At 40.8% G+C, this 23,484-nt stretch overlaps 4 protein-coding genes across 8 annotated transcripts; 1 reads left to right on the top strand and 3 right to left on the bottom strand.

The window, feature by feature from the left end:
* Positions 1 to 78: 78 nt before the first annotated feature.
* LOC310820669 (uncharacterized protein) lies at positions 79 to 10,605 on the top strand. Of its 4 annotated transcripts, none has more exons than XM_083692414.1 (21): positions 79 to 138; positions 1,123 to 1,719; positions 2,009 to 2,070; positions 2,534 to 2,575; positions 2,676 to 2,776; positions 2,899 to 2,942; positions 3,333 to 3,449; positions 3,552 to 3,683; positions 3,773 to 3,934; positions 4,120 to 4,244; positions 4,349 to 4,937; positions 5,890 to 5,974; positions 6,115 to 6,137; positions 6,338 to 6,460; positions 6,599 to 6,727; positions 6,904 to 7,032; positions 7,133 to 7,263; positions 7,517 to 7,652; positions 7,751 to 7,901; positions 8,086 to 8,207; positions 9,818 to 10,605. In XM_083692414.1, exons 2-21 carry the CDS (start codon positions 1,144 to 1,146, stop codon positions 9,854 to 9,856), a joined length of 3,018 nt encoding a protein of 1,005 aa, XP_083548540.1. In that variant the 5' UTR covers positions 79 to 138; positions 1,123 to 1,143; the 3' UTR covers positions 9,857 to 10,605. The 4 variants fall into 4 exon arrangements, with proteins under 4 accessions (XP_083548540.1, XP_083548537.1, XP_083548539.1 ...); XM_083692411.1 differs by having other exon boundaries at positions 8,086 to 8,266; XM_083692412.1 differs by lacking the exon at positions 79 to 138 and adding an exon at positions 390 to 410 and having other exon boundaries at positions 8,086 to 8,266.
* A 742-nt stretch (positions 10,606 to 11,347) lies between these two features.
* tagln3a (transgelin 3a) lies at positions 11,348 to 13,359 on the bottom strand (the record flags this gene model as incomplete). Its single annotated transcript, XM_083689252.1, has 4 exons — positions 11,348 to 11,489; positions 12,051 to 12,153; positions 12,765 to 12,939; positions 13,180 to 13,359. The coding sequence occupies 4 exons, from the start codon at positions 13,357 to 13,359 to the stop codon at positions 11,348 to 11,350; spliced, it is 600 nt and encodes a 199-aa protein (XP_083545378.1).
* Positions 13,360 to 15,049: 1,690 nt separating this feature from the next.
* LOC310801073 (uncharacterized protein C3orf85-like) lies at positions 15,050 to 16,748 on the bottom strand. Its single transcript, XM_083665037.1, has 5 exons — positions 16,702 to 16,748; positions 16,057 to 16,099; positions 15,708 to 15,832; positions 15,426 to 15,511; positions 15,050 to 15,292 (listed from the first exon to the last, which is right to left on the bottom strand). Exons 1-5 carry the CDS (start codon positions 16,735 to 16,737, stop codon positions 15,217 to 15,219), a joined length of 366 nt encoding a protein of 121 aa, XP_083521163.1. The 5' UTR covers positions 16,738 to 16,748; the 3' UTR covers positions 15,050 to 15,216.
* Positions 16,749 to 17,200: 452 nt separating this feature from the next.
* Positions 17,201 to 21,518, bottom strand: abhd10a (abhydrolase domain containing 10, depalmitoylase a). Of its 2 annotated transcripts, none has more exons than XM_083665036.1 (5): positions 21,214 to 21,518; positions 20,301 to 20,484; positions 20,010 to 20,121; positions 19,533 to 19,670; positions 17,201 to 19,300 (listed from the first exon to the last, which is right to left on the bottom strand). In XM_083665036.1, the coding sequence occupies exons 1-5, from the start codon at positions 21,290 to 21,292 to the stop codon at positions 18,959 to 18,961; spliced, it is 855 nt and encodes a 284-aa protein (XP_083521162.1). In that variant the 5' UTR covers positions 21,293 to 21,518; the 3' UTR covers positions 17,201 to 18,958. The 2 variants fall into 2 exon arrangements, with proteins under 2 accessions (XP_083521162.1, XP_083521161.1); XM_083665035.1 differs by having other exon boundaries at positions 21,199 to 21,517.
* Between the last annotated feature and the right edge of the window lie 1,966 nt (positions 21,519 to 23,484).

The following is a 23,484-nucleotide window of genomic DNA, read 5'->3' as shown; positions in this document are numbered from 1 at the left end:
CCGAACGGATGTTCTCAGTCACATCCTGTCAAAAAGCAAAGCAACCAATGCTGTTGTTTGCTTACGGTCCCGCCTGCCGTGTATGCAAGACAGACTTGCCCCAAAACTCGAATTTTCGGGGAGAGGACGTCCGAAACGGTATGTATTATTACATGCACAATATTTTCAGCGTTAACCAGCGATATCTTGATTAATTTTCTAGCGAGAATTTGCCAACTATTTGCCATAGTCTAGAGTCTAGAGCGTGCGTACACGGTGCAGCCAGCTAGTCTGCTGCCGCTTGGGAGGGTAGTGGGTCGGTCTAATTACTGGAATGGGATGGAGCGTCCCAGTTATGGATCGTTGTCAAACACTGATGAACGATTTCGACAATTTCATGACTTTTCTCATGAATACGAACATTGAAGACAGTAAGCTAGTTACATGTGCACATCTGATACGGTTTATAACCAGAAATGTTTGCTTGGTTAATATTTAGAACGTTCTATGGAACGTTTTTGTTCCAGGAATTGGTCAGACCCGCGTCGTGGTGGTAACAACGAAAAGCTTACAGATAGGTAGGCCTGACTGGCTAGCATTAGTTCTGTAGTTTCATCCCATCATTGACTTTTGTTGTAATCGTAGCTATTATTGCTTGCATCTTTTTAGTAAGGTTGAGTGTTTGGAATTTATTAGATATTCCGCAACGTTGTGCAGTGAGAATATAGTGCAATATGTATCCTACTACTAGGCAACTATTTTAACTGGATAGCAATAACAAGCCGCCAGCCTAGATTTACAGTCAGTGTGACCAGTTGATCGTTTCATATGGTGAATGAATTGTATGATCATTTTCAGTGAGTGACATTGAGATTCATCTGACTGTCACAGCAACATCAGTGACTAACGTTAGTTATTGAAATCAAATTAAGTAGCCAGCCAGCACACTATTAGTGAATTTGAAGGCAATGGCACATCAAGAAGCAAACTTAGCCAGCAGTGTATTGAATTTAGTCTAAAGCCAGACTCATGTTATGATGGGATTGCTTGCCTCTGAACACCTCTTGCCCACCACTCAACAATTCAGACAGAGGGTTCGAAAGGCTTTAGCCATGAATTGAAATGTGTTTGTCTTCCTTTCAGAATAACCGTGGGTGTTTGAGGATGGAGGACAGCGAGTACTACCGTGAGAATCCCCCTTTGGGGAATTCTGGCGAGAGTCACAGCTCTGCGAAAGCTCACAGTTCTAGTGATGGAGGGCCGGGGATGAGCACCCTGAACTTATACGCCACTCTGGGGCTCTCTCCAGAAGATGTGGATGCTCTGGCCCAAATCCCAGAGAACGAGATCAGTGTGGAGACCTTGCCTTTTCTGATAATGCAACTGAAGACCAAACGAGCCAAGCAAGAGGAGCAGGGAGAGGCCTCCCCCCCAAGAGTCAGACATCAAGAGGATACTGGTTCAAAAGGTCACAGCAGGCAGGACAGTCCTGCTGTGGTAGGCCCTCGCCGGTCAAACAGCCATGGTGACACTGACTACAGGAGAGGGGAAAGCTATAGACGGCCCGAGCGGACAGAAGGGAGGAGAGGTTCTCGTCACACAAGGCCCTCAAGGGAGAAACCGTCAGACAGCTTGCCAAGGTTTCCACTTTCTTATCAAGTGGATGATTTTCATGGAGTTACGCCTAAGGTGTTTCCACATACCTGCTCTCTATGTAACTCCATGTCAAATTCCAGTAAGGTAAGTGTTGTGTGATAACTCTGGGATGTATTACACCAGTTGAAAGACACATTGCAGCAATCTATTATCTTCCTTTCTTCTAGCATTGTGACTGCCAGTAGCCCCTGATCCTAGCGTAGATTACTTTTTCTGATGATGACTGATGGATAGATGATTCACTCACTTAGACAAATGTATTTGTTGTCAGTCGCTTTGGATAAAGGCGTCTGCTAAATGCCATAAATGTCAAATGTAAAAGTGATCTCGGCCTATATAATCAGCAAATGCATAAATGTTTCTCTTTTCCCAGACATGGAAGGACCACTTCAACGGAGTGACCCATAGCAAGAGCCGTCGACAGCTCTTGCATCAGTGAGTGTTTCCTGGCAACATTTTCGTAATAAGACATATTATAATTAATATTAATAATGCCATATTTAGATAAAAATGACTGATCTGGTGAAATCTGTGAACAAGACACTACAGCTTAAAAATGGTGCTCAACGTGGACGAGAAGACTTTCTCATCCTCTCGGACACTTCACGATGTGACCATCTCAGAACAAAGAGAAAAATAGGAGCAATAACTAGTCTTAATCAAAACGAAAATGTATTGAGGGACACACAGAATGGCTGATGTTTCAGTGTGTAACACCTCCCTCAGATGAAATGTGTGTGATTGTAGTCTTAGTCAGTTGTATTTGTTTATATTACATTATCATTTGTGGTATTGTATTGATTAATGGGTACTAGACCTCAATAACACAAGTTGTTAAAAAACATTTTGCAGGTGTATTTATTAGGTTCCCTGATATGATTCAAGTTTGTTTTGACAGGTATCCAGATTTGGAGAGGCATGAGACATCTTATAAGAAGATGTAAGTGGCATGAAACCTTTTGATGGAGAACTGTCTACCTTCAACAGAATCATAGCCTCTCTTACTCTCACCCTCTAACCCGTCATATGTCAACTTTCAGGGCGATTCCTGTCCCAAATCGAGATAATGTTTCTCCTCCAAGAAGAGGACCCCGTCCCGCTATGCCATATAAGAGACCACATAGCTCAGAACGTGCCTCAGGTGATGACTCCCTGCACTCCTAGAGTCAAGTGTCCACAGGCCACAGCACAACAGGACATATCGGAATATATTTGAAAATTTAAAATCACCACCTCCTCATGTTTTTGTCTTTTTATCTTTAGGTGAAATCTGCCCTGTACCTGAAAGGCACCATTTGAAGCCCAAGGTAATAACCCTATGGTGCCATTGCATGTTTTCTTATAACTAGCCCCCTTTCTATTCACCTCTTATATACTGTAATTTATTGGCATAAATCTAGCCATTCTTGTCTACCAGATAAGGCTATGATGGTATACCATGATGATAAACCTGTGATGGATTAGGTGAACATGAAGTAGTGCTGCAGATGTTATCTTAGACTTTAGAATGCCATTTAGTTTCTATTTCCTAATCAGTTTACATACAGTGCTATTTAGGCTGATCTTTTATACCAATTTGTGATTGTTAACATGGACTGCTGCAGTTTCGTAGGCGTAATTATTCTAAGGTGTAATTATTACTGTCTGCTGACCTAAACACTTTGAAGTTTGACTGTTTTATTCATAACTTGCTTCAGGCTGGCACAAAGGTGGTGGTAACCAAATTTTCCCTTGGCTCTGTTGGTGTTGAAGACTTGTTGACTCTGGCCAAGCCCTTTGGCACGGTTGTAAAACATTTGGTGTTTCCCTGCAAGGTAATTTATAAGTATATTGGACTAGCAGATGAATGAATACTCAACTCTTAACATTGTCTGTAGTTGAATATCTACCAAATGTTGTCTCTTGCTTTGTTGTAGGGCTTCTTGGAGTTTAGTGCACACAAGGAGGCAGTCAGTATGGTGAATGCCTTGATGTATGGTGTTAAGCCAGCTTACGTGAAGAACAATAGGATAACCATGTACCTGTCACCTATGGTGTGCAATATTCACGTAAGTGTACCCTCTTGAAGTCTAAACTGTCAGTCTCTCTCTTGTTCTTCACATCGACGATAGTATGAGCTTTGTTTTTGTTTTTCCAGACACCAAGGTTGGATGAACCAGAGAAACGGCACACCAAACGTGTCAACAATGCACTGGTCAGTTTTTCCCGCGTTCCTCCTGGGAAGGAAAGAGAATCTGAGATTCTCGAGCTGGCCAAAATGTTTGGGGAAGTGCGGCGTTCTCAATTTTCAAGCGATCAGGTTGCTTAAGATCTTTGTGGTGATTTCAAATAATGATTTGTTTTTATTTGTAGGGAAAACCATGACTGGAGATAAATGCATAATCCAGGGCATGTATTTACAAAATGTAACAAAATGAACACACCAAAATGTGCAGTATACCGATCTTGAAGCGTCTCTATAGATTCTTTCTTGTTTCTCTGCAGGCCATGATCGAGATGGTAGATTGGAAGGACGCTGTCATTATGGTGAAGTACTACCACTCCAACCCCCTCAAGATCAATGGAAAGGGTGTCAAAGTCAGCTTTTCCTCCTCAAACAAGCGACTAAGGTAAGTAAGAGTCCTTCTCCTGGGGCTTTGGTGGCCAGGCTAATTTTCCTATGGGACTCATCTGAGTGTTGGAGGAGTTTACTTCAATGGTTTTTGCCTTGTAGAGAGAGTCCTGACTCCACCACATCCAGAAGAGTAGAGTCCAGTAAAAGGCACAAGAGTGAGGATACCAGCAAGACCTCAAACTCAACAAACAAACAGAAAACCAGCGCAGGCAAACAACCTGTTGAGACAGTGGTGGAGCAAGGAGAGAGCCAGCAAAGCACATCAGAGGACAACAAGGAGGGCCCCCTTGATGTGGAAAACAAGGATCCAGCTGAAGAGGGGATTAAGGTGGAAGATGAACAAAACATGTTAGATGATGCTGATACAAAGACTGATGCTGATACTAAGACTGATGCTGATACTAAGACTGATGCTGATACTAAGACTGGCACTGATGTTGATACTAAGACTGGCACTGATGTTGATACTAAGACTGGCACTGATGTTGATGCTGAAGACCCTGCTTGTTCCAAGAGTGACTCTGTTGCGGCAGATGCTAAAGACAAGGGGGAACAGGAATGCTCAGAACTTTTGGTCGACGAGAGCTTGGTGGATTCTGATCCAAAGGCTGCAGATGATCCTGCTCTTTGCAATACTGACGTCCCAATGGAGGATGAGATGGAGCAGGGGAGCTTTCATGAAGATGATGTAAGGAATTCTTGTCATTCATATTTGTGACCTGAACCAACAAAGCAAGGCTTATTGTTCCCAGAATTGAAAATAAGGTTTATATCAAGTGACCAAGTTGCAGGTACCCAGCCATGGGCCCATAAAGCATGTGTGTTTCAACCCCTCAACTTGGTTGAAATTCTGGGAGCATTCCCAAGAGAAATTGGTTTGGTTGAGATCTTCCACTGTGATCATTTGAAATGGCGACTACGGTCATTTTATATTCTAGAACTGCTGAAATCTGGCTGAGATTTCATTGGCAATTGAAGTCAATCTGACACTTTTGGCTGAAGCACAGTGTCGTCGTCAACCCAGACATGTTGTCTGTGGCTCAAGTCAGCAATGCCCAGTTTCAGTCGTGGATTGTTGGAATATTCTTTGACCATTGTGAGTTTGCTGGGTAGCGTTATAAGCTCGGTATCTAATGGTGAAACAGCTCGTCATTTTAACTGTTTCCAAAGGCACAGAATCTAGACACTACGTAACACATGTTGATTTGACATTTGATATTCATTGTGTAATGTTCACTGTGTACGGTTGGCTAGTATTTGGCCTTTGAAATGGTTAACTTAATGGTTGAACATTAATTCAGCTTGAACACATGGGCAAGTCTTTGCAGTAACCTCTTAAAGGATCAGTAGATGTGCCTAACTGTCATGTAGATTATCTGCAACCCTAGCATGGCATTATCCTGATTGACCAGTGGGTTTAAAATATGTATTTGAGTTGTCAATGTCATTTGTTTTCATGCAGCATAGTTTCAGACCATTGAATACAGGATTGTGTAACTGTCATGTTCAGTGTTTCATCAGCTTTTAATGGTCTCACATGATCGCAACATTACAACCATGTCATGAGAGACCCAATATTGCTAAGTTGCGTTTGAAACTCTTTCTAATGTAATTTATTGATTGATATGTATTTTCCACAGGAGGACATGGACGATATGGATTTTCCTGAGAACATGGATGATTTTGTTACATTGGATGAACTTGATAACAATGCTACAGGGGACGGTAAGCAATGAATGATGCAAAACAAATGGATCTTACTTGACACCAAAAGAAAAATATATTCTTACTGTCCAGCATGTAGGGAAAGTGCATTAAGGTAATCTGTAGATTCCAATCTATAATCAACTTGTTTTTATTTGCAGATCCAACTGAGTCTTCTTCACAGGTTGGTATTCATCCAAATGGCAACTGCTGTACATGATTCATCGAGGAAGACAATGTCCATGTCAAGTTTGTGTAAAATAGTTCCCTCAATCAGCACTATTGTCTGCTATTAAACAATGTTGGTTTCAGGGGACATGGCCTTGTTGATTTGTTTTATAAGTTTAGAATGGTTGCACAGCAGGTTTTTCTCTTTCATTACAGGAAAGAAAAGTAATTAGTATACGCCCCATCAGAAGGGGCTATGGCTTGGAGGACGTCCTCTTGAAACTGGCAGAGCCTTTTGGGAAAGTGGTGAACCATGCCATATCCTTTTACAAACAGGAGGTAGGTTTAGAAATATGATGCTTTGAGATTTGTTATTTCATTTGGGGATCTGTGTAATTATGTTGTAAACTACTTACCACTATCCTGTTTTTTTTATGGGGTACTGATGTCAACTAACTAATGTTGCTTTATTTTCAGGCATGGTTAGAGCTTGAAAGTTCAGAACAAGCAAGTGAAATGGTGAAATTTTACAAAGACAAGAGGAAAGCCCAGATCTTTGGGAAACATGTCTCTGTAAGCAAGTGCCTTACACTGCAGAAATTGGAGGTAGGTTTGGTGTGGTACACATGCTGTAACTTGATGTGAGAAGATTAAAATCTGATTTTGAATAATATATCATTTGAATAAGCTATACCTAGCCATATGGTGAGGTTGTAGAAGACATGGATGCTAGGTTATCTCTATTGTATGTACAGTATGATCATTTGATGTTGTCCATGTAGGGTCCCAGTGGGAGATCCATCTACATAGGAATGCTTCCACTCCTGAAGTACTCTGATGTCTCCCTGTTCCGATTCTTCTATCCTTTTGGGAAAATCACTGGCTATAATTTGAACTGGCGTCAGAGAAAGGTAGCCTTTCGCAGGCCCGTTTTGGGGGGCGCGGGGGGATTATTTTTCCTATATAAATGAAAGATTCTGATGTGAATTGTTGCTTTGTTTACTCTTTCAGTGCTACATCCAGATGGAGACGGTGGAAGCTGCTCAGAAAATAGTGAAGAAATACTCTCACTGCCCTGCCAGATTCTATGGAACTAATTTAATGATCTGTTTGTGCAGAAAGGGAGATTCACTGGTACCATGGTAAAGTATTTTTACATTAATGTATTCTGACAGCAAACATTATTTCGATAAGTGTTGTTTGAAGTAGCATGTTAATTGAACATGTCCGAGTTATGGTTGTATCTAGCGAGGTCATTTGCACTGCTAGCTCAACTGGTTTGCTCCAAGACCTTTCTTTTCTGAAGCCATTGATAACTGTCCATATGCTTGTATCCAGTCATTATTTTACTGTCAAAAGGGGGTGACATTGTATTCTCTTGCTCTCTGAACACAGGAAGCCTCCAGTGAAATATGAACGATGGTTGGCCCAGCAGAACACCAAGAGGGGACGAGAGGATTGTGGAGGGGATGAGGGGACAAATGGCCAGTCAGCCAAAAGCTCCTCTGCCCAGAGGCGTTCCATGGGGGAGGTGAGGATCTATGAAGAAGGGTGCAGTAATCTGTGTGGTGGTCTCTATATCTCAGAATGTGTAGAGCGGATGAGTGAATGTCATTGTTGTGTTTCCAGGGAGAGGATGTCCAGAGCGCGGTGTCTGACAGTGAGGGGCCCTGTGGGGACCCTGAGAGTAAGGAGGCCAGTGGTGTTGGAGCCGTCCCAGAAGGTGAGGAGAAGAAGCAGGAGGAACCTCTAGGTCCTTACCAACCCGACAACCCCGTAGGTAAGGACACTTTTTTTTTTTTCAATGATGTTGCTTTATTGAATGTTTCTGCCTGAACTGGCACTTCATCACATGGAAAGGAAGGGTTTACTGTCAAGAGGAGTGGGCATTGAGAACGTATGTTGAACGTCATATCAGTGAGACTACAAACATGAGATTATTTATCTTTTCCTTTTATTTGCAGGGATTGATTATGTGGAACCAAGGACTGGATTCTTCTGCAAGCTGTGCAACATCTTCTACACCAATGAGAAAACAGCCAAATCAGTCCACTGTAGTAGTGAGGAACATTACCTGAACCTTAAGGTGATTCTCGGCTCTGGAACATTTTTAAGAAACAATCAGAAGAATACTCTTACTTAGTGGTGAGCATGGTGCTGAAAAAGCATTGTAAGAACTTCGGAATAGTTGACCTTGGGGACCAGAACACATTCTCCACTGTCCTCTGTTTTCACTGACAAAGGTTATTTCATCAAAATACACAGTGCCTTTGGTAAGTATTCACACTCCTGGACTTTTTTCACATTTTGTTGTGTTACAACCAGACTTTAAAATAGATTTAATTGAGATGTTTTTGTCACTGTATATATATGTTGTGTTTACAAATTAATTAAAAATGAAAAGCTGAAATGTTTTGAATCAATAAGTATTCACCCCCTTTGCTATGACATTCTTAAAATAAGATGAAACGCAAACATGTCTTCAATGACTTTCAATTGAGTAAGTAATTACTCGAGTATTGAGTAAGTTGAATTGAATCCATCTGAGTTCAAGGATAGTAGTTCATGTAATTTTGGAATGAATGTTTTATAGGGTCTCTAATTTGCATAGGAATCAATTACACACTGTGTGGATTAGGCTGTCACTACCAACTCAGTAAAATAAATAATAATTTTCTCTTGATCCTGACAAACTCCCCAGTCCCTGCCCATGTCAAGCATACCCATAACATGATGCAGCTATCACAAGTATTCACATGAGGGATGGTGCGGAAACTGCTGGATTTGCACTAAACTAAATGTTATGTAGTAAAAAAAACAAATAAAATTTCAAACCAGTTTCTTTGCAACATCATTGTAATTCATTGTTGCAAACACAATTATTGATGTGAAATAGGAATTTTTTTCATTAAAGGATTCTTTTTGGCCACTCGGTTATAGACCAATATTGAAGAGTGACTGGGATAATGTTGTGCCATCGACTGTGCTTTTTCCTCTCAGCCATTCAACTTTGTAATTCTCCCCAGGCTTCAGGGTCGCATTCCGGAGCAGTTTTGTTCCTCTCCATTTGCTCAGTTTGTAATGACAACCTTGATCAACAGTGTAATTGATTCCTACGCAAATCAGAGACCCTATAAAAACAAAGATATTAATTCCAAAATCACATGAACTATTATCCTTGTGCTCAGATGGACTCAATTCAACTTATTGAGTGACTTGTTGAATACATGCATGCATTTGAGCTAATTTTAAGAATGTCATAGCAAATCAATAAGTGAATACTTATTGATTCAAAACATTTCAGCTTTTCATTTTGAATTAATTTGTAAACATTTCTAAAAGATAACTTTCACTTTGACATTATGGGATATTTTGTGTAGATCAGTGACAAATTGATTTAATAGATTTTTTTTTAAGTCAGGTTGTAACACAACAAAATATGGAGGAAAAAGAAAGGAGAAAACTTCCAGTGGGGTTAATTCTTACTGAAGGCACTGTATATAACCCTAACCCTTCCCAGAGCACCCATGTTTAAATAAACACCACTGTGTTTTATGGAATCTCTGCCAAATTCAAAGATGAGCGATTTATGGGGATGTGTTAATGTTGCTCTGGTGTTCTTGGGCATCAGTGGTGTTCATTTTGGGTCATAATCCCACATTTAAATTATTTCTTATGTCTTTTTTTTTTTTTCAGAAAAGGATGGATGACAAAAAACAGCCGTCAGCTGAGTGAGAAGATTGTCCTTCTCTTATGGTTCTAGCAGTGACAGATTGGCAGTGTTAATCAAATCTGTTTGTTTGAAACATTCCAGTCTTTTGTGACTGATGACACAACCCATTTGCAGAAAGCTTATTTCATAATATAGTCCTATTGTGTGGTTATGAACAGTACATTAATTAAGTTGCCTCTTATTGAATAAACTGAAATGTTTGTTTGAAGAATCCGTTCACTTTTCCAAATTCACATTTCACCTGTGTTTTACTCTGTCCCTACTGAACTAGTTTTACTAAATTAGCTTATGATCTAAACATGGGTAGCAGTGGCCATGGCTTGATTTATAGGGAGGGTTAAATACAGCAATACAGAAGTGTTTTGCTTTGCTTAGTATATTTCATGTGCATGGTGGTCAATAGGTTTTTGAGTAGTTAAATGACATGACTGGGAAATGTGAGCAACATTGGCCAGGAAGACATCCCAGATTTGACCGTAAAGCAGAGAATGAAAAGCCATCTGGTGTTGGACAACAGAGCTGGCAGAGATTCACCTGGCCTGTGCCATGGAGCAACACATGATGGCCCCGAGGAGAGGAGAAATGGGTTATGGTGGTCTGAACTGACATGAAAGACTCAAATTATACTATCAACTATATGAATGATGCAAAAGCAATTGTGGAAAGTTCAATGTATTTATTCATGTTTCAGTGTTTAACATGTTTATTCTGTCATTTCACACTGTCAGTCATACATCTGTGTCCAATATAAATAAAGGTAATATAAATAAATCAGAAAAATAAATACATATTCAAGGTACTATGTTAAATATTTTGTACTTTAAAGGTACTGAACATTTTGCATAAAGGTTTCATGCAACAAAGGTTATGTCATGTGAAAGTGCTGTATTGCATTCACATTCCACAGTGGAGTAAAGAACAAGACTAGCCGTGCTTTAAATAACGTAGTTAAAGAATATTGCGACTATGGTTACTAATGTTACAATTATGTTAGAAACAACAGAAATGTCATATTGAACAATATCACAGTTTCATGCTTTCGTGTCACAACTACTGACAGCAACCAGTATTGGGCACAGACAACATCCACTCTGACAGAAATTACACTGTAACTGATTGCCACTATGAACCTATAATAAAGGTTTATTGAAGGGCATTTGCCATAAGCCCTGTAAGAGTGCTTTAATACTTTCAGTAAGGGGTGACATCAAGGCTTCTAAGGAAGATCATCAAGGGAACTTCACACTGCTTCTGCGGGAATGGGGAGCTGGAGCAGCTTTGGATCCATAAGGGACAGTCCAGTGGCATTTTTACAGGGAGAGACTAAAGGGACCTCTCTGACCAGCATCCCATTAACACCTCAACTAGGTCAAAACCTAAAACTGACCGGAAACCTAATCCTAACCTTAACCCGTACCCCAACTGTGACCAAATTTCAGGAAATTAACATTGGTTTGCTGGTCATGACGTGCCCTCTTAGTTTTTTTCTGTTTTTACATGATCTGCCGTGGCATGCCATACCCCTTCATGCCAGACTGAGACGCTCCCTGGTTTCCTCCCATCTGCATCCCAATCAGACCCTGGCCACGACGCAACTGCTCCTCTGAGAACTCCCGCCGGTTTCCCTGAGCTTTCCTGGAAGCACAAGAGAGACACAACTGGTTAATTAACTGTTGCTATGGGTTATGTAAAGGAGAGATACACTCACACACACTGTTGCTATGGGTTATGTAAAGGAGAGATACACACACACACTGTTGCTATGGGTTATGTAAAGGAGAGATACACTCACACACACTGTTGCTATGGGTTATGTAAAGGAGAGATACACACACACACTGTTGCTATGGGTTATGTAAAGGAGAGATAGTTGCATACGACACATGTACTGTACAATTGGGGAAGGCCTACACCTAAGCAACATGGGCACCAGGGACATGTGTTGAGAATCAGAGTTTAGCTATAACACTATGATGCAATGCATCATATTATTGTAAGTAATTAAATTGTATCAATGTGTCTGTATCTGTCCCTATACAAATAAACCATAAATGAATAAATAAATATGAGGGGATGTGAGGGGATACTTGATTCTTTTAAAATTGTTCAGTGCATGATGAGCTATGTAAAATAATCTCTTTGCGCTGACTGTTGCCATAACAACCAGTGGTCATGATTGGTTGGTTCCATTCTCACCTGTGGAACCAGTCAGGTTGACCACGATATTGACCATCATCCTTTGTGAGCGCAATACTGCCCAGAGCTGACAGGGTCCTCTGCACGCCTGCCATATCCTTTCCTGAAACCATGAAAAATACAACACAGACATTTCAATATCATACTGAATGGATTTAGTAGTTTACATTGTGTACTGTGTGTGTGTGTGTGTGTGTGTGTGTGTGTGTGTGTGTGTGTGTGTGTGTGTGTGTGTGTGTGTGTGTGTGTTTTCTATATGTACAGAATTAAAAAAACTAAACAATAATAAACTTACTTATTTGACATATTACAAATATGTTTGTCTGTTTATGTTGTTACTCTACTAAAAGAAATGGATGATTTGATGAGCAAAGGAGCAGGTGTCAGTGCACAATGGCAGGGGCCATTGTAATTAAGGGGTGAAGGGGGGCAACAGCCCCTGCCACTCACAAAGTGCCCTCCTGGAGGGTGTTTTCTTTAATCATCATCACTACCCACAGGTACACACGAAAAAAGAGGAAACCCATGTAAAAAAATGGGCACCTCCCCCTCCCCTAAATGGTTTGGCCTAAATCAATCTCCATCAGAGAAAACAATTGGAGCTGAGCACCTGCCCTTCCATAAGTCTGTGAATGTGCATGGGTGTCAGGTGAGGAGACATAATTAAACAAGACAGAATAGCATGTTGTCCTTATCTGAAGAGCTGTACGGTACCTTCCCAGAGGTCCACGGTCTGAAAGAGGTCTGTTTTGATCACCCCGTAAGATTCTGCTGCCTGCAGGAACTGGGAGATCTTCTCCATTTGCTTAAAGACCATCTTTGTCTCTGGGATCTTCTTTATGGGCTCTTTACCAGGGGGGTGGAGGCTGTTAATGAGCCTACAAAGAAGCTGAAATAATGGAATGACACAATAAATTAATCATCAGGGGAGCAGTGGTTGGTAGTTTAGAGGAGAAACCAATATAACTAACATACACAAAGGCCAACAAACCTATTTCTTAAAGACTAATGTGGCCAAACCCAGGTGGATTTCAGATATATCATTGCTGTATTCAGTGTTAGAGTTGGGTTTAGCGTAAGTAAGAGATGTGTAAGGTTATCTCGGTCAGAGTTTGGGTCTGAGACTCACTGTTCCATCCTTGAGCCAGCTCTGGAAGTTTAGTCTCCCCGGCTCTGGCCGCTCTATGCCCCCCCCACACTGCACAATGATCCAGTCCACCAGTCGGGCCTCCAGGTCCAGAGCATACTTCTGCTCTATCTTCTCCTGCACCTCTCGGCTCAGCCCATAACTGGGTCCTCTGTTAGCCATGGTGTAAGAGACACTAGTTCTGCAAGACAAGTGTCCAATTTCTGCGTTATGCACACAGCCTCACATCTCTTAACCACTTTCAGTAAAAATCTGAAGCAAAATTACTTTTCGTTGATTTTTTTTTTTTTTTTCTTTTTCTTTTTTTTTTTTGTTACACAGGATGGAAGTGCATTTGTTGCTCTCTTTTCCATTTGAATTCATAAATAATACACCGTATGCAGCTCGAGGAGAGGAGAGCTACCATGTCTGATGTCATATGTAGGCTATTTTTAGATATGGGCATGTCATATGTAAGTACGTATTCTACGAAACGCGAATGATATAATGAGTTATTTGTTATAGTTTATCACATTCAAAACGTCTACATATTACATTCAAAACGCTGACTATGAAGATCAACTGCGTGAGGGATATGTCGGGGAAAGAGAGATATTGATGTATGCGCGCACATTCCGATCTCCACTGGATGGCATCCAAAGCAAGATATGAAACGCCATCATTTAGTTCGCTTTTAAAAAAGGGCAACACCAAGAAAATAAATGCCGCTCTCGCACTATAGAGCCAAGAACATACGGTTTAGAAAAATGTACCCTAAGAAATAAGATGCAAGAGTATTGAATGTGCTAGCCAATCTTTACAGCGTGCGCAAATGGTGACAAACAGGCCCAATCGGAATGTCATATAGTGGCCGCGCATTTTCACAATTCTAACTATGTAGACTACTTACATAATATGTTGAATGAATGAATGTTCCGCTTCGTTCTGTGTCTGGTCGTGGGTTCCCCTCTGCAGTCACATGCTGTCTCTGGGCATCTTTAACGGGTGCGGTATTGAGCTCAGAGTCAGCATCCGTCGTTGGACTCGCTACAGCTTACTGTCAGTAGCACCACGAGAGTCAATTGATGCCTCTGCGCCTTCACGCCTGGTACCGGAGTGTCGAAAATATAAATATAAATAAATAAATAAATAAAGTAATCCTTCCTTCTTCTAGCATTGTCCTAGCATAGATTTGTTTTTCTTACGATGACTGATGTATAGATGATTCACTTACTTCAGACAAATGTGCTTGTTGTAAGTCGCTTTGGATAAGGACGTCTGCTAAATGTGAAAAATATAAATGTCGAATTGAAACCCATGATGAAAGCCAAATGAAAGGTCATAACATCTAATAAGAATACATGAGTAGCAACGTGGTAGGCTACTGTACTGTACTGTACATACTTTGTATCCCTGATTTTATTAAGGCATATTTATTAATGCTCTATACGCATAGATTCATTCATAAGTTATTCATTCGTTCTTGAATTAAGAAAACTTTATTGTCCATGTTGATTGAATGCATGTTTTTTTTGTTGCTAGAAACACAGACAAAACATACAGCTTTATGTAATGCAACATCAAAACATAGCCAACAAATTAAGTCCAACAAAATCTGAATGTATGGATGAAAAATAATAATATTAAAAGGATTCTTTGATTTATTCACGCAATGCATTTTATTACAAAGACACATTGCCAACTGTTGTCTACATCTGAGTCATCATGACCATAATTACGCTAAAATGTCGTTCATTAACATTACATATCTTTCAAAGTTTCAATATGCTATAATAAGAAATATGTTCAAAAATATTTTATACTCTTTAACATTTTTATTGTGTTACAATAAAAGGGACAATACATACAGATAATGCTTCAAGCATCTATGTTAACATGTTTAGATACCCTGCCAAGCATAGCATACACTGTTGAGCAAGCATTCAGTAAATATGACAGCTACCTGCACCATAACATGATATTACTGTCCACTACTTTGTGGCTCCTGAGCATCTCCGCAGCCCCTGTACTGACCATCTGTTATTGTCTGCCGGTGAGGCTGTCAAGGTGAGCGCGGGCATTCCTCAGCATTTCCATATAGAGCCTGTTGTTTTCCCTGGAAAACAAACAAATGCAACCAGGTTAACATCCACACTAGATAGCTGTATATCTAAGCTGTGTTCTATATACTATATGTTTAGGGTGACTTTGCAGTTGATCATCATGACTGCTGTCTGATATACACTCACGCGGCCACAGAGCGGTCGAACATCAGATTGCCCATGTCCATGTAGTACTGGGCGTCTGTTCGGAGAGCTGTATAGTGCTCGTTAGCCTTGGAGAGAGAGAGCACCCGGTTACAGTAATACAGTATACAACATCAACATGGACACACACACACACACACTTGTTTTTTAGATATACTATTGTGAATAAGACAGGACAAAAACATTACAATATTGAAAAAATGATAGAATGATACTCGCAACAATACAACAATAAGAACAGAACATTGCTTATTAGTGTGGCACCTGTTCTTGGAGAGTATAACCCCATTGGTTCTGAGAGTGGTTTGGATCCCAGTATCCTGACTGTCTCTTCAGTCTGATGAATCGTTTTGCTTCCTCTTCCTTCATGAATGGAGCAGCAAAAACCCCTGAACAAAATATAAGATTGCTCAATCAATGAAATAGCTTGTCTTTGCTCACAAAAACAGCATTGACATTCCTAACCTGGATATCAAACATTGCTAAGGTCCTAGGCTGAAAGGTTCACACACACACACACACACACACACACACACACACACACACACACTCAACAACACACACACTCAAAAACATACAGAGCATTGAACAAATATGTTAAACACACACTTACCACTCAGGAGGGCAAAAAGTATTACAATTTTCATGTTTCTGACCTGAAAAACATTTCTACATCAATGGGTCTGTATATTAAAACATAATGTGCAAGTATAGTAATCATATAGGTCACATGCTTTTGTGAATTTGATTTTAGAGATAATAAATCCATCCATTACATTTCCACTTCGTTAACCTTGGTGAGAAACATTCCACATCCTATTTACAATTAATTAACGACTGGTCCGACTGGTCTCCGAATGTGACAAGTGCCTCCAGTTATTTCTATATTCTGCAGTTTATGACGTATGGACTTTCATAGCTTTAATATTTAATTTTTCACTTTTTTTCCCATTGTCAAAATATGCCTCCACTTATCATCCAATCATCCAGAATAGGACATGTGCATTTGGCTAAAAACACCTTGAGTATAATTGTCTGACCCATCTGCACAACAGCAAAAAATCAACTCCGGTCAACAAAAATGTCTTTGAAGATGCAATATGCTTTCATTAAACACTGTTATTTCACACATTCTCATATTACTGTCAGATATCCCTCTGATGTTTAACAAACCATACATCATTCATTTAAATGATAAACATGTGGTATAGGTCTTAGGGGAGTTCTGTTAAAGGTAGCAAAAATAAGTGAATTTTACCTGAAGCTGGAGTCGTGAACTGTAACTAAGTAGCATGTGAGAGAGACTCTGGGCCTCCAGAATATCACAGATGGATGTGAACAGGACTTTCTTTCACAGGTTCTGCAGTAAAGCCCAAAGGAATGAATAGCATCAAGCTTGCAAGGTAGCCACCTATTTCAGTGCCAGAGCTGGAAAGAGCTCGGAAACAGACTTTTTTTTTTTTTTTTTTAACGCACACGCACACGCGCACACACACGCACACACACACACACACACACACACACACACACACACACACACACACACACACACACACACACACACACACACACACACACACACACACACACACACACACACACACACACACACGGCTCAGGGTGTTCCATCTTAGGAACAAGCCTAGCACTCAGATTCACATAGAAGAGACCCTGTACAGAAACCTTGCCTGTGCTCTTACTGTAAAATCAGTTATTGGGTTACTTCACTATAACAGACAAACAAATCTCTATTTGATTTTGTCAACATCCGAGTTTTTATTAATGAAACGCATTATACATGTTAAGAAATGTGATACACTTTATACTTCTTTGGAAATGGCTCAATTAAAAAAAAAAAAAAAAAAAAGAACTATCAGATGAACAGCATGACGGAATAAAGAAGAGGTGCAGTTTACACACAAAAAATGGAAATGTGCAAAACAAACCCAGTGTAATATGATTATATCCCCCAACAAAACCTACAAAAAAACGAACAAAAAAGACAGACAAGGTTACCTGGTGACCATGCCTTAAGAACGTTGGTACTTTAGTTATCGTTATAGCTTCAGGTGGAATGGTTATGCATCTATAGATAGATATGGCTATGGTGTTTTGGTGAACTATCAAATCTGTGCTGCAATCACCAGTGTTGGAGAACTATAAATATAATCTATAAACATCAGCCTGTGATAAGGAACATGTCTCAACATAGAGTTATCCAACAAGATATAAGTGTCATGATCAAGGTTGTGATATCCGAAAAAACAGTCCCAACCATTTCTACCTTACAGTCCAGTACCAGGCAGCGGTATACTTCAGATCATAGATATATTACACTAGAAGTAACAACTTAGGATCACTGGATGTCTTTTAGGAACCACACACAGCTTGAACCAGCTGATCGGAAAGTTGACTATATTATATATCACATAACCACGGCCTTGCCAAAAATGTGCTCCTGTGCCAGTCACCCAAACCAGACTACCATAAGGGTGGCCAGTAGCCATCTCAAAGCCGGTGTGCAACCGTTTCTTTGAGATCTACATCATTTTTTTAAAAGGACATACTAGCAACAAAACCAACAACAACTGGGCCGACAACAAAGTCAACAGTGACATTAGTTACATTGTCAGAGAGCTCTCTCATTTTTAACACCTCACTGACATCACTCAAACAACAGTAAATCCCCTTTCACACTAAAATATCATCACAATACATCTAAAATAAACACACAGCGCTCAAGTGCTTCATACATGAGTTGTCATGCACGGTCAATACTTTGCTTTGACCTTGTAAGCAAAATCAAATGACATGGACAAATCAATACTAAGAGATATATGTTCGTTCAGCCAGGGCAGCATACAGCAAGTAAGGACATCAGCCTGGGGAAAGGGCAGTGCATGGATATCAGCACGGCAGTCCGTTGAAAGTCCTTTTTCAACATATCTCTCTCAGAAACTCAGTTATTTCTTCTGCCTGAGATATGATGGCACATAGTGAAATGCTAAGTGCTGAAGTGACATTTGCTGCCTCCTACTGGTCATTAAATGCACATGCTTAAATACACAACAAAGGCACATACCTTATCTGCCCATCAAACCATTAGAACTTGTTTGAGTAAAATTTAAACAAACGAACACAAATCTTGCTCACAAGAGGACACGCTGATGGGCTGTCGTACTAGGAGTAACCCTAATCCATTGAACACAGCAGGTTTAATGGAATTACTATCAGACCACATTGTGGGAATAAATAAACTGTTCACAAAAGGCCCAAGAGGTTTGAAAATAGTGTGAATAAAGTGGCATGGCACCAGTACAAAAAAAAAGGAAAAGATCCAAACATAACGCATGGACAGCCAAGAGAGGAATCGGGAGTTCCTTTCTTCACAGGATGTGTTTTGTAGTGCCTCGGTTTTGTAACACGCCCGGAAACAGAGCGGCCTGAGTGTGGGAAGTTTGAGGTCTGGGTGCTAGTTGTTGTGGTTCACCGCCGCGTAGTCCTATGGCGACCTCTCAAACCAAAGTGGTCAACTTGTCTATGAGGTCATCAATGGTGTAGACTATGAGCTTGATGTCGTCCTTCCCTGCCATGCGGTGCTGGCCATGCTTGCGCAGGATGACGTCGACGTCGTTGCTGAGCACGCGCTCGGCCACCTGCATAGAGATGTGCCAGGGCACATCCTGGTCCTTCATTCCATGAAGGAGCCGCACAGGGCAGGTCACTGGAATGGGGCTCTGCAGTACGCAGTGCTGCTCCGCCTCTTTCAGGAAGTCCGTGGTGAACGCGATCGAGCCCTCTGGATTGTGCTTGGTAGGCACCACCCACCGCCCCTCCGCTTCGATCTCCTTCCTTGTCTACGATGACAGGCAGCAGGGGGAAAGGATAACATTAGGTTTTGGGAGTGGGAACAGTGTTTACAATAAAAAATATTCTGCATGTATTACAATGGCCCACCTTGATTGTTGATACCTGTCAGTTCTATTACATCGAGTGCAGAGACTCTACTCTAAAAAACAGCTTCTTTTGGTTCCTCACTGCTCATCTTTTTTTCTCGCTATTCAACTCTTATCTGGAATGCTCACTCACCTCTATAGGAAGCGAATTGAAGACGGTGACAAAGTGGTCAGCTGCTGTAGAGATGCCAACCAGGGCTGCTATTCTCTCTGGGCGAGCTATAGCAGCCAGAAGCATCAGCCAGCCACCCATACTGGAGCCAACCAGGATCTGCACCAGAACATTTAGGCTACATCAGAGATGACCACCTGATGACTGGACTGAGAGTGGCGCATCTATGATATCTCTAGAGCTATAGAACGCCCATTCAAGAGTAACCATGGTGATATCATGCAATGCAGGTACAAGTATATAGCCACAATGTCAGATTAGCAATGAAACTGAGCTCTCAATTCACACTCAAAGATTACATATTTGACGGGCATAATGAGAGTAATGACGGCCATAAACGATCACATGCCTATTTGGGGATAAAATAGTATGGTCTACTACTCTGGTCTTTCTTTAGGCAGATGTTCATTCTAAACACAACAGAAGGAATATACTTACTTGTGGCCCCTCCACAAGCTCATCCAATACAAATAGGACATCTTTCTTCCAAGTGCCAACGGTGCCTTCTGGCATTTCACCTTCAGATGACCCACAGCCGGTATAGTCAAACCTAGGAAAGCCCATACATTGACATGCTATCACTGCAGCCTGTCTCAATAACAGTAATGCTGGCCAAGAACAATGAAACTAATTATTTCAAAACTACAATGTAGGCATGTCTGACACACTTTTTTTAAAGTAAGTATCACAATCTATGTTCCGTCACTGAAAATGCCATAGTTGTCTTGCCTTAGATAAGAGTGGCCTAGTGATTGGCAGAACTCTTCAAGGGCTTCTGCCTTCTGCCCACCCATGTTGGAAGCAAAGCCTGGTAAGAAGACCACGCCTGGGCTCTTCCCCTTCACTTTCCTGTAGGCCAGCTTCGGCAGGCCTGGACGGGTCACGTACTGCACCGTAGACTTGTGTCTCACTCCTGAAATGCAGGAATATAAAAAGGCAGCATAACATAGTTTGTGTATTTATGAATTGACATTTATGTGGGGAATGTAGTAATGTAGTGCTTTTACCCATAGTTTGGGGAGTTAGGTTGTCAGTAGCTTACTTTTGTGAGTTTTTGTTTTGACAAATTAGTGTTATTCCTTTGAAATTGCATAGAAATGGAGTTGAGCGGTTTAGCCTCATCACACAATAGTGGAATAAGGACTGTTCCCTTTCACCTGTGTAATTAACTAACATTTAATTACCTATTGACAATGTAACAACAACAACAACATGTTAACACAATACTGTTACTGTAGTAATTACAATGTTACTACACGAGTATGGGAGCAATTTGATGTTGCTAAAGTATTAACTTACAGAGTATCCATGCTTCATCCAACCGGCCTGCTATAGCTAGCTAGCTAGCTAGCTGGTTAGATGAAGCAATAGCTAGGTGGTTGGATAAATCAATAGCCAGCTAACTGGTTGGATGAAGCAATATCGTTAGATAGCAATACATTGACCTAGCTTGCTAATTCATAGCAAGTGAACCTTTTCTACCATTGCCATGGCACGCAGGCTAGCCAGATAGCTAGCTACATGCTAACTTAGCTAACTACCTTCTAGCTTCACCTGCCACACCCCCTGTACATTGAGTTTCCGATTGCTAATGCAACCTTGGTAGCTAGCTACCATTACCACCTACCTTGACAGTGCGTACCGGGAAAACTGACAGCCTTTCTTCGGGCATATATTTGAAGGACTCTGCTGAAACTTCTTACTAGTATTGCGGACGCCATTCTGTTCCGCGCACTACGGAGACTACGGAGAGAGGACAAGAGTCCGACCTTCTCTCTTGTGCAGCGGTGTCAGACTGATTAGCTAGCTGGTCAAAAAAGCTCGACTCCTGCCACCCCCTGCGTTGGAGGAAAATCAGGCAATCATAGTCCAAGTCAAGGGTTTGTGTCATTAAATGAAAACAATACACTCCTCAAGATAATTGCCCAAATTAATGTGTGACAAAAGGCAAGAAATCATTGAGTGGCTATGAGTTGGCTATGGTAATATCACCAATATGGCAGGGGAAGAAAACAAGCAAAACGTGTATTACAGCCTACTATTTACACCTACATTAGATTAGCCTACAGCCCACATTCGATTGGATTACGGTAGATTGGTTATGATATATTGTAACATATTATTTCTAACATATTGTTATGATACATATATCCCACCGAAAACATGAATAGGTTCATGTCAGGGTCTCCTCTATGTTTCACAAAAAGTCTAATATTTTCCTGGTGTCTCAGATCAGATCTAATTGTTACCTAGGAATAGTAGGTATATCCTACATGGATATCAGAGAAGCATAGTTGACACATATGCTCCATCTCAAGTCCTTGTCTCCTGTCACCATCTGCCTATTACAAAACGACCAAGGTGAAAGCAATGGTGGGTGTTTCTTATTTGCAATGTAGGTAAAGGAGAAGAAATTCAATTAGTTTAAACAAGATGCACCCCTGGTCTTAGAGTGTTTTCTGCAGTTTGTGGCATCTCTCTTCAAAACATATCACAACTACACTGAGAGTTGGCCCAATCCCAAATCTTGAACAGATCTGATTAGAAGGTGGAGCTATCCAATTGAAGTCCTGGGTTTAAAACATCTGACAGTAATTTGTTATGTGGGCTATCATGATTATCACTTGATGAACATGCCACTGAAAATATGTTATTGAGGATAATAAAATAAATTATTCCACGTAAAGAATTGAATTTATGGGATCTTAAAATAAACACAATACTGTGAGTTTAGCACAATCAGCACATATCATCCATATTATTTTTCCAGAACAATAAGCATGGAGTCATGCTCAGAAAGGTCTATGTTGTTAAACAAAAACAGTTATTTCCATATGGAATAATACTTATATTCAGCATTATAACATCCAAAACCAAAGTATTCATAAAGTAGGCTATGGGATACTTTCCAATCAAGAACTACTGTAGGTCTATATCTGTCTTAGTCTTATTGAATTATGATGCATCTGTGCACAAAATAAAAGGAATGTCTGCCGAAATGTGAGACGGCATCAACAAAAATCTTCTGTTCACCCCGGCCTGCCTAACATGTTTCATTTAAACATGCTATTCCATCCCAAACCAGTCTCCAAATTATTACGTTCTGGGGGATCTTGCTACCTCCATCTAAACTGCAGCTGGTGCTGATGAGGGAGCTTCGATCTTCTCGAGCGAATGCAGCATATTGCCACCAGATGGCGCTCCTACTCCAGACTCTCCATAGTACAATTGCACTTCTCCTCTGAGCAACGCCAACACTTTTGAACACAATAACTATGAGCAGAGACAGTGTTTGGAGCGATAAATGGTAGGCTACACGTTTTATCCAACAATGTTTAAGTGTTTTACCATCAGTCCATCGTGCAGTGTGCCTGGGTATCATTAACGTGAATATATAGTAGACCTATAGGCTATTTTATGTTGGGGGGGTTTCATGAGAGAGAGAGAGAGAGAGAGAGAGAGAGAGAGAGAGAGAGAGAGAGAGAGAGAGAGAGAGAGAGAGAGAGAGAGAGAAAGAGAGAGAGAGAGAACGAGAGCGATGATAGTAAGCTAACACAGGAGGTTCTTAGTGGTAATTACTGCAACAAGTGATGGTTACACCCATATGACAGACACCATTCCAGGCGTGCGCGCCTTCTCATTTCCAGATCACTTTCTTGTTATGACATACTGGTAAAAGACTGCCAAAGAGGTCTCTCACCTCGACGCGAAATTCAAAATGATGAATGCGGTAACCCCCCCTCTCCTTCTCCACGGTGAAAAGAGGCCAACAATTTAGCAATTTCTGCAGCTTGTGTCAAGCCTCATGACTAATTCCCATATTTAAATGTGAACGGGCGAAATAGGCCTATTTGACGGCAGCCAAGCGCGCTTTATCAGGTCAGAAAGATTTCAATAGCAGCTTTAGGAGGTA

The sequence above is a fragment of the Argentina silus genome (assembly GCF_951799395.1).
Source record: "Argentina silus genome assembly, chromosome: 2".
NCBI lineage: Eukaryota > Metazoa > Chordata > Actinopteri > Argentiniformes > Argentinidae > Argentina > Argentina silus.
The sequence above is the reverse complement of the archived record's forward strand: the minus strand, read 5'-3'. Positions and strand labels throughout refer to the sequence as shown.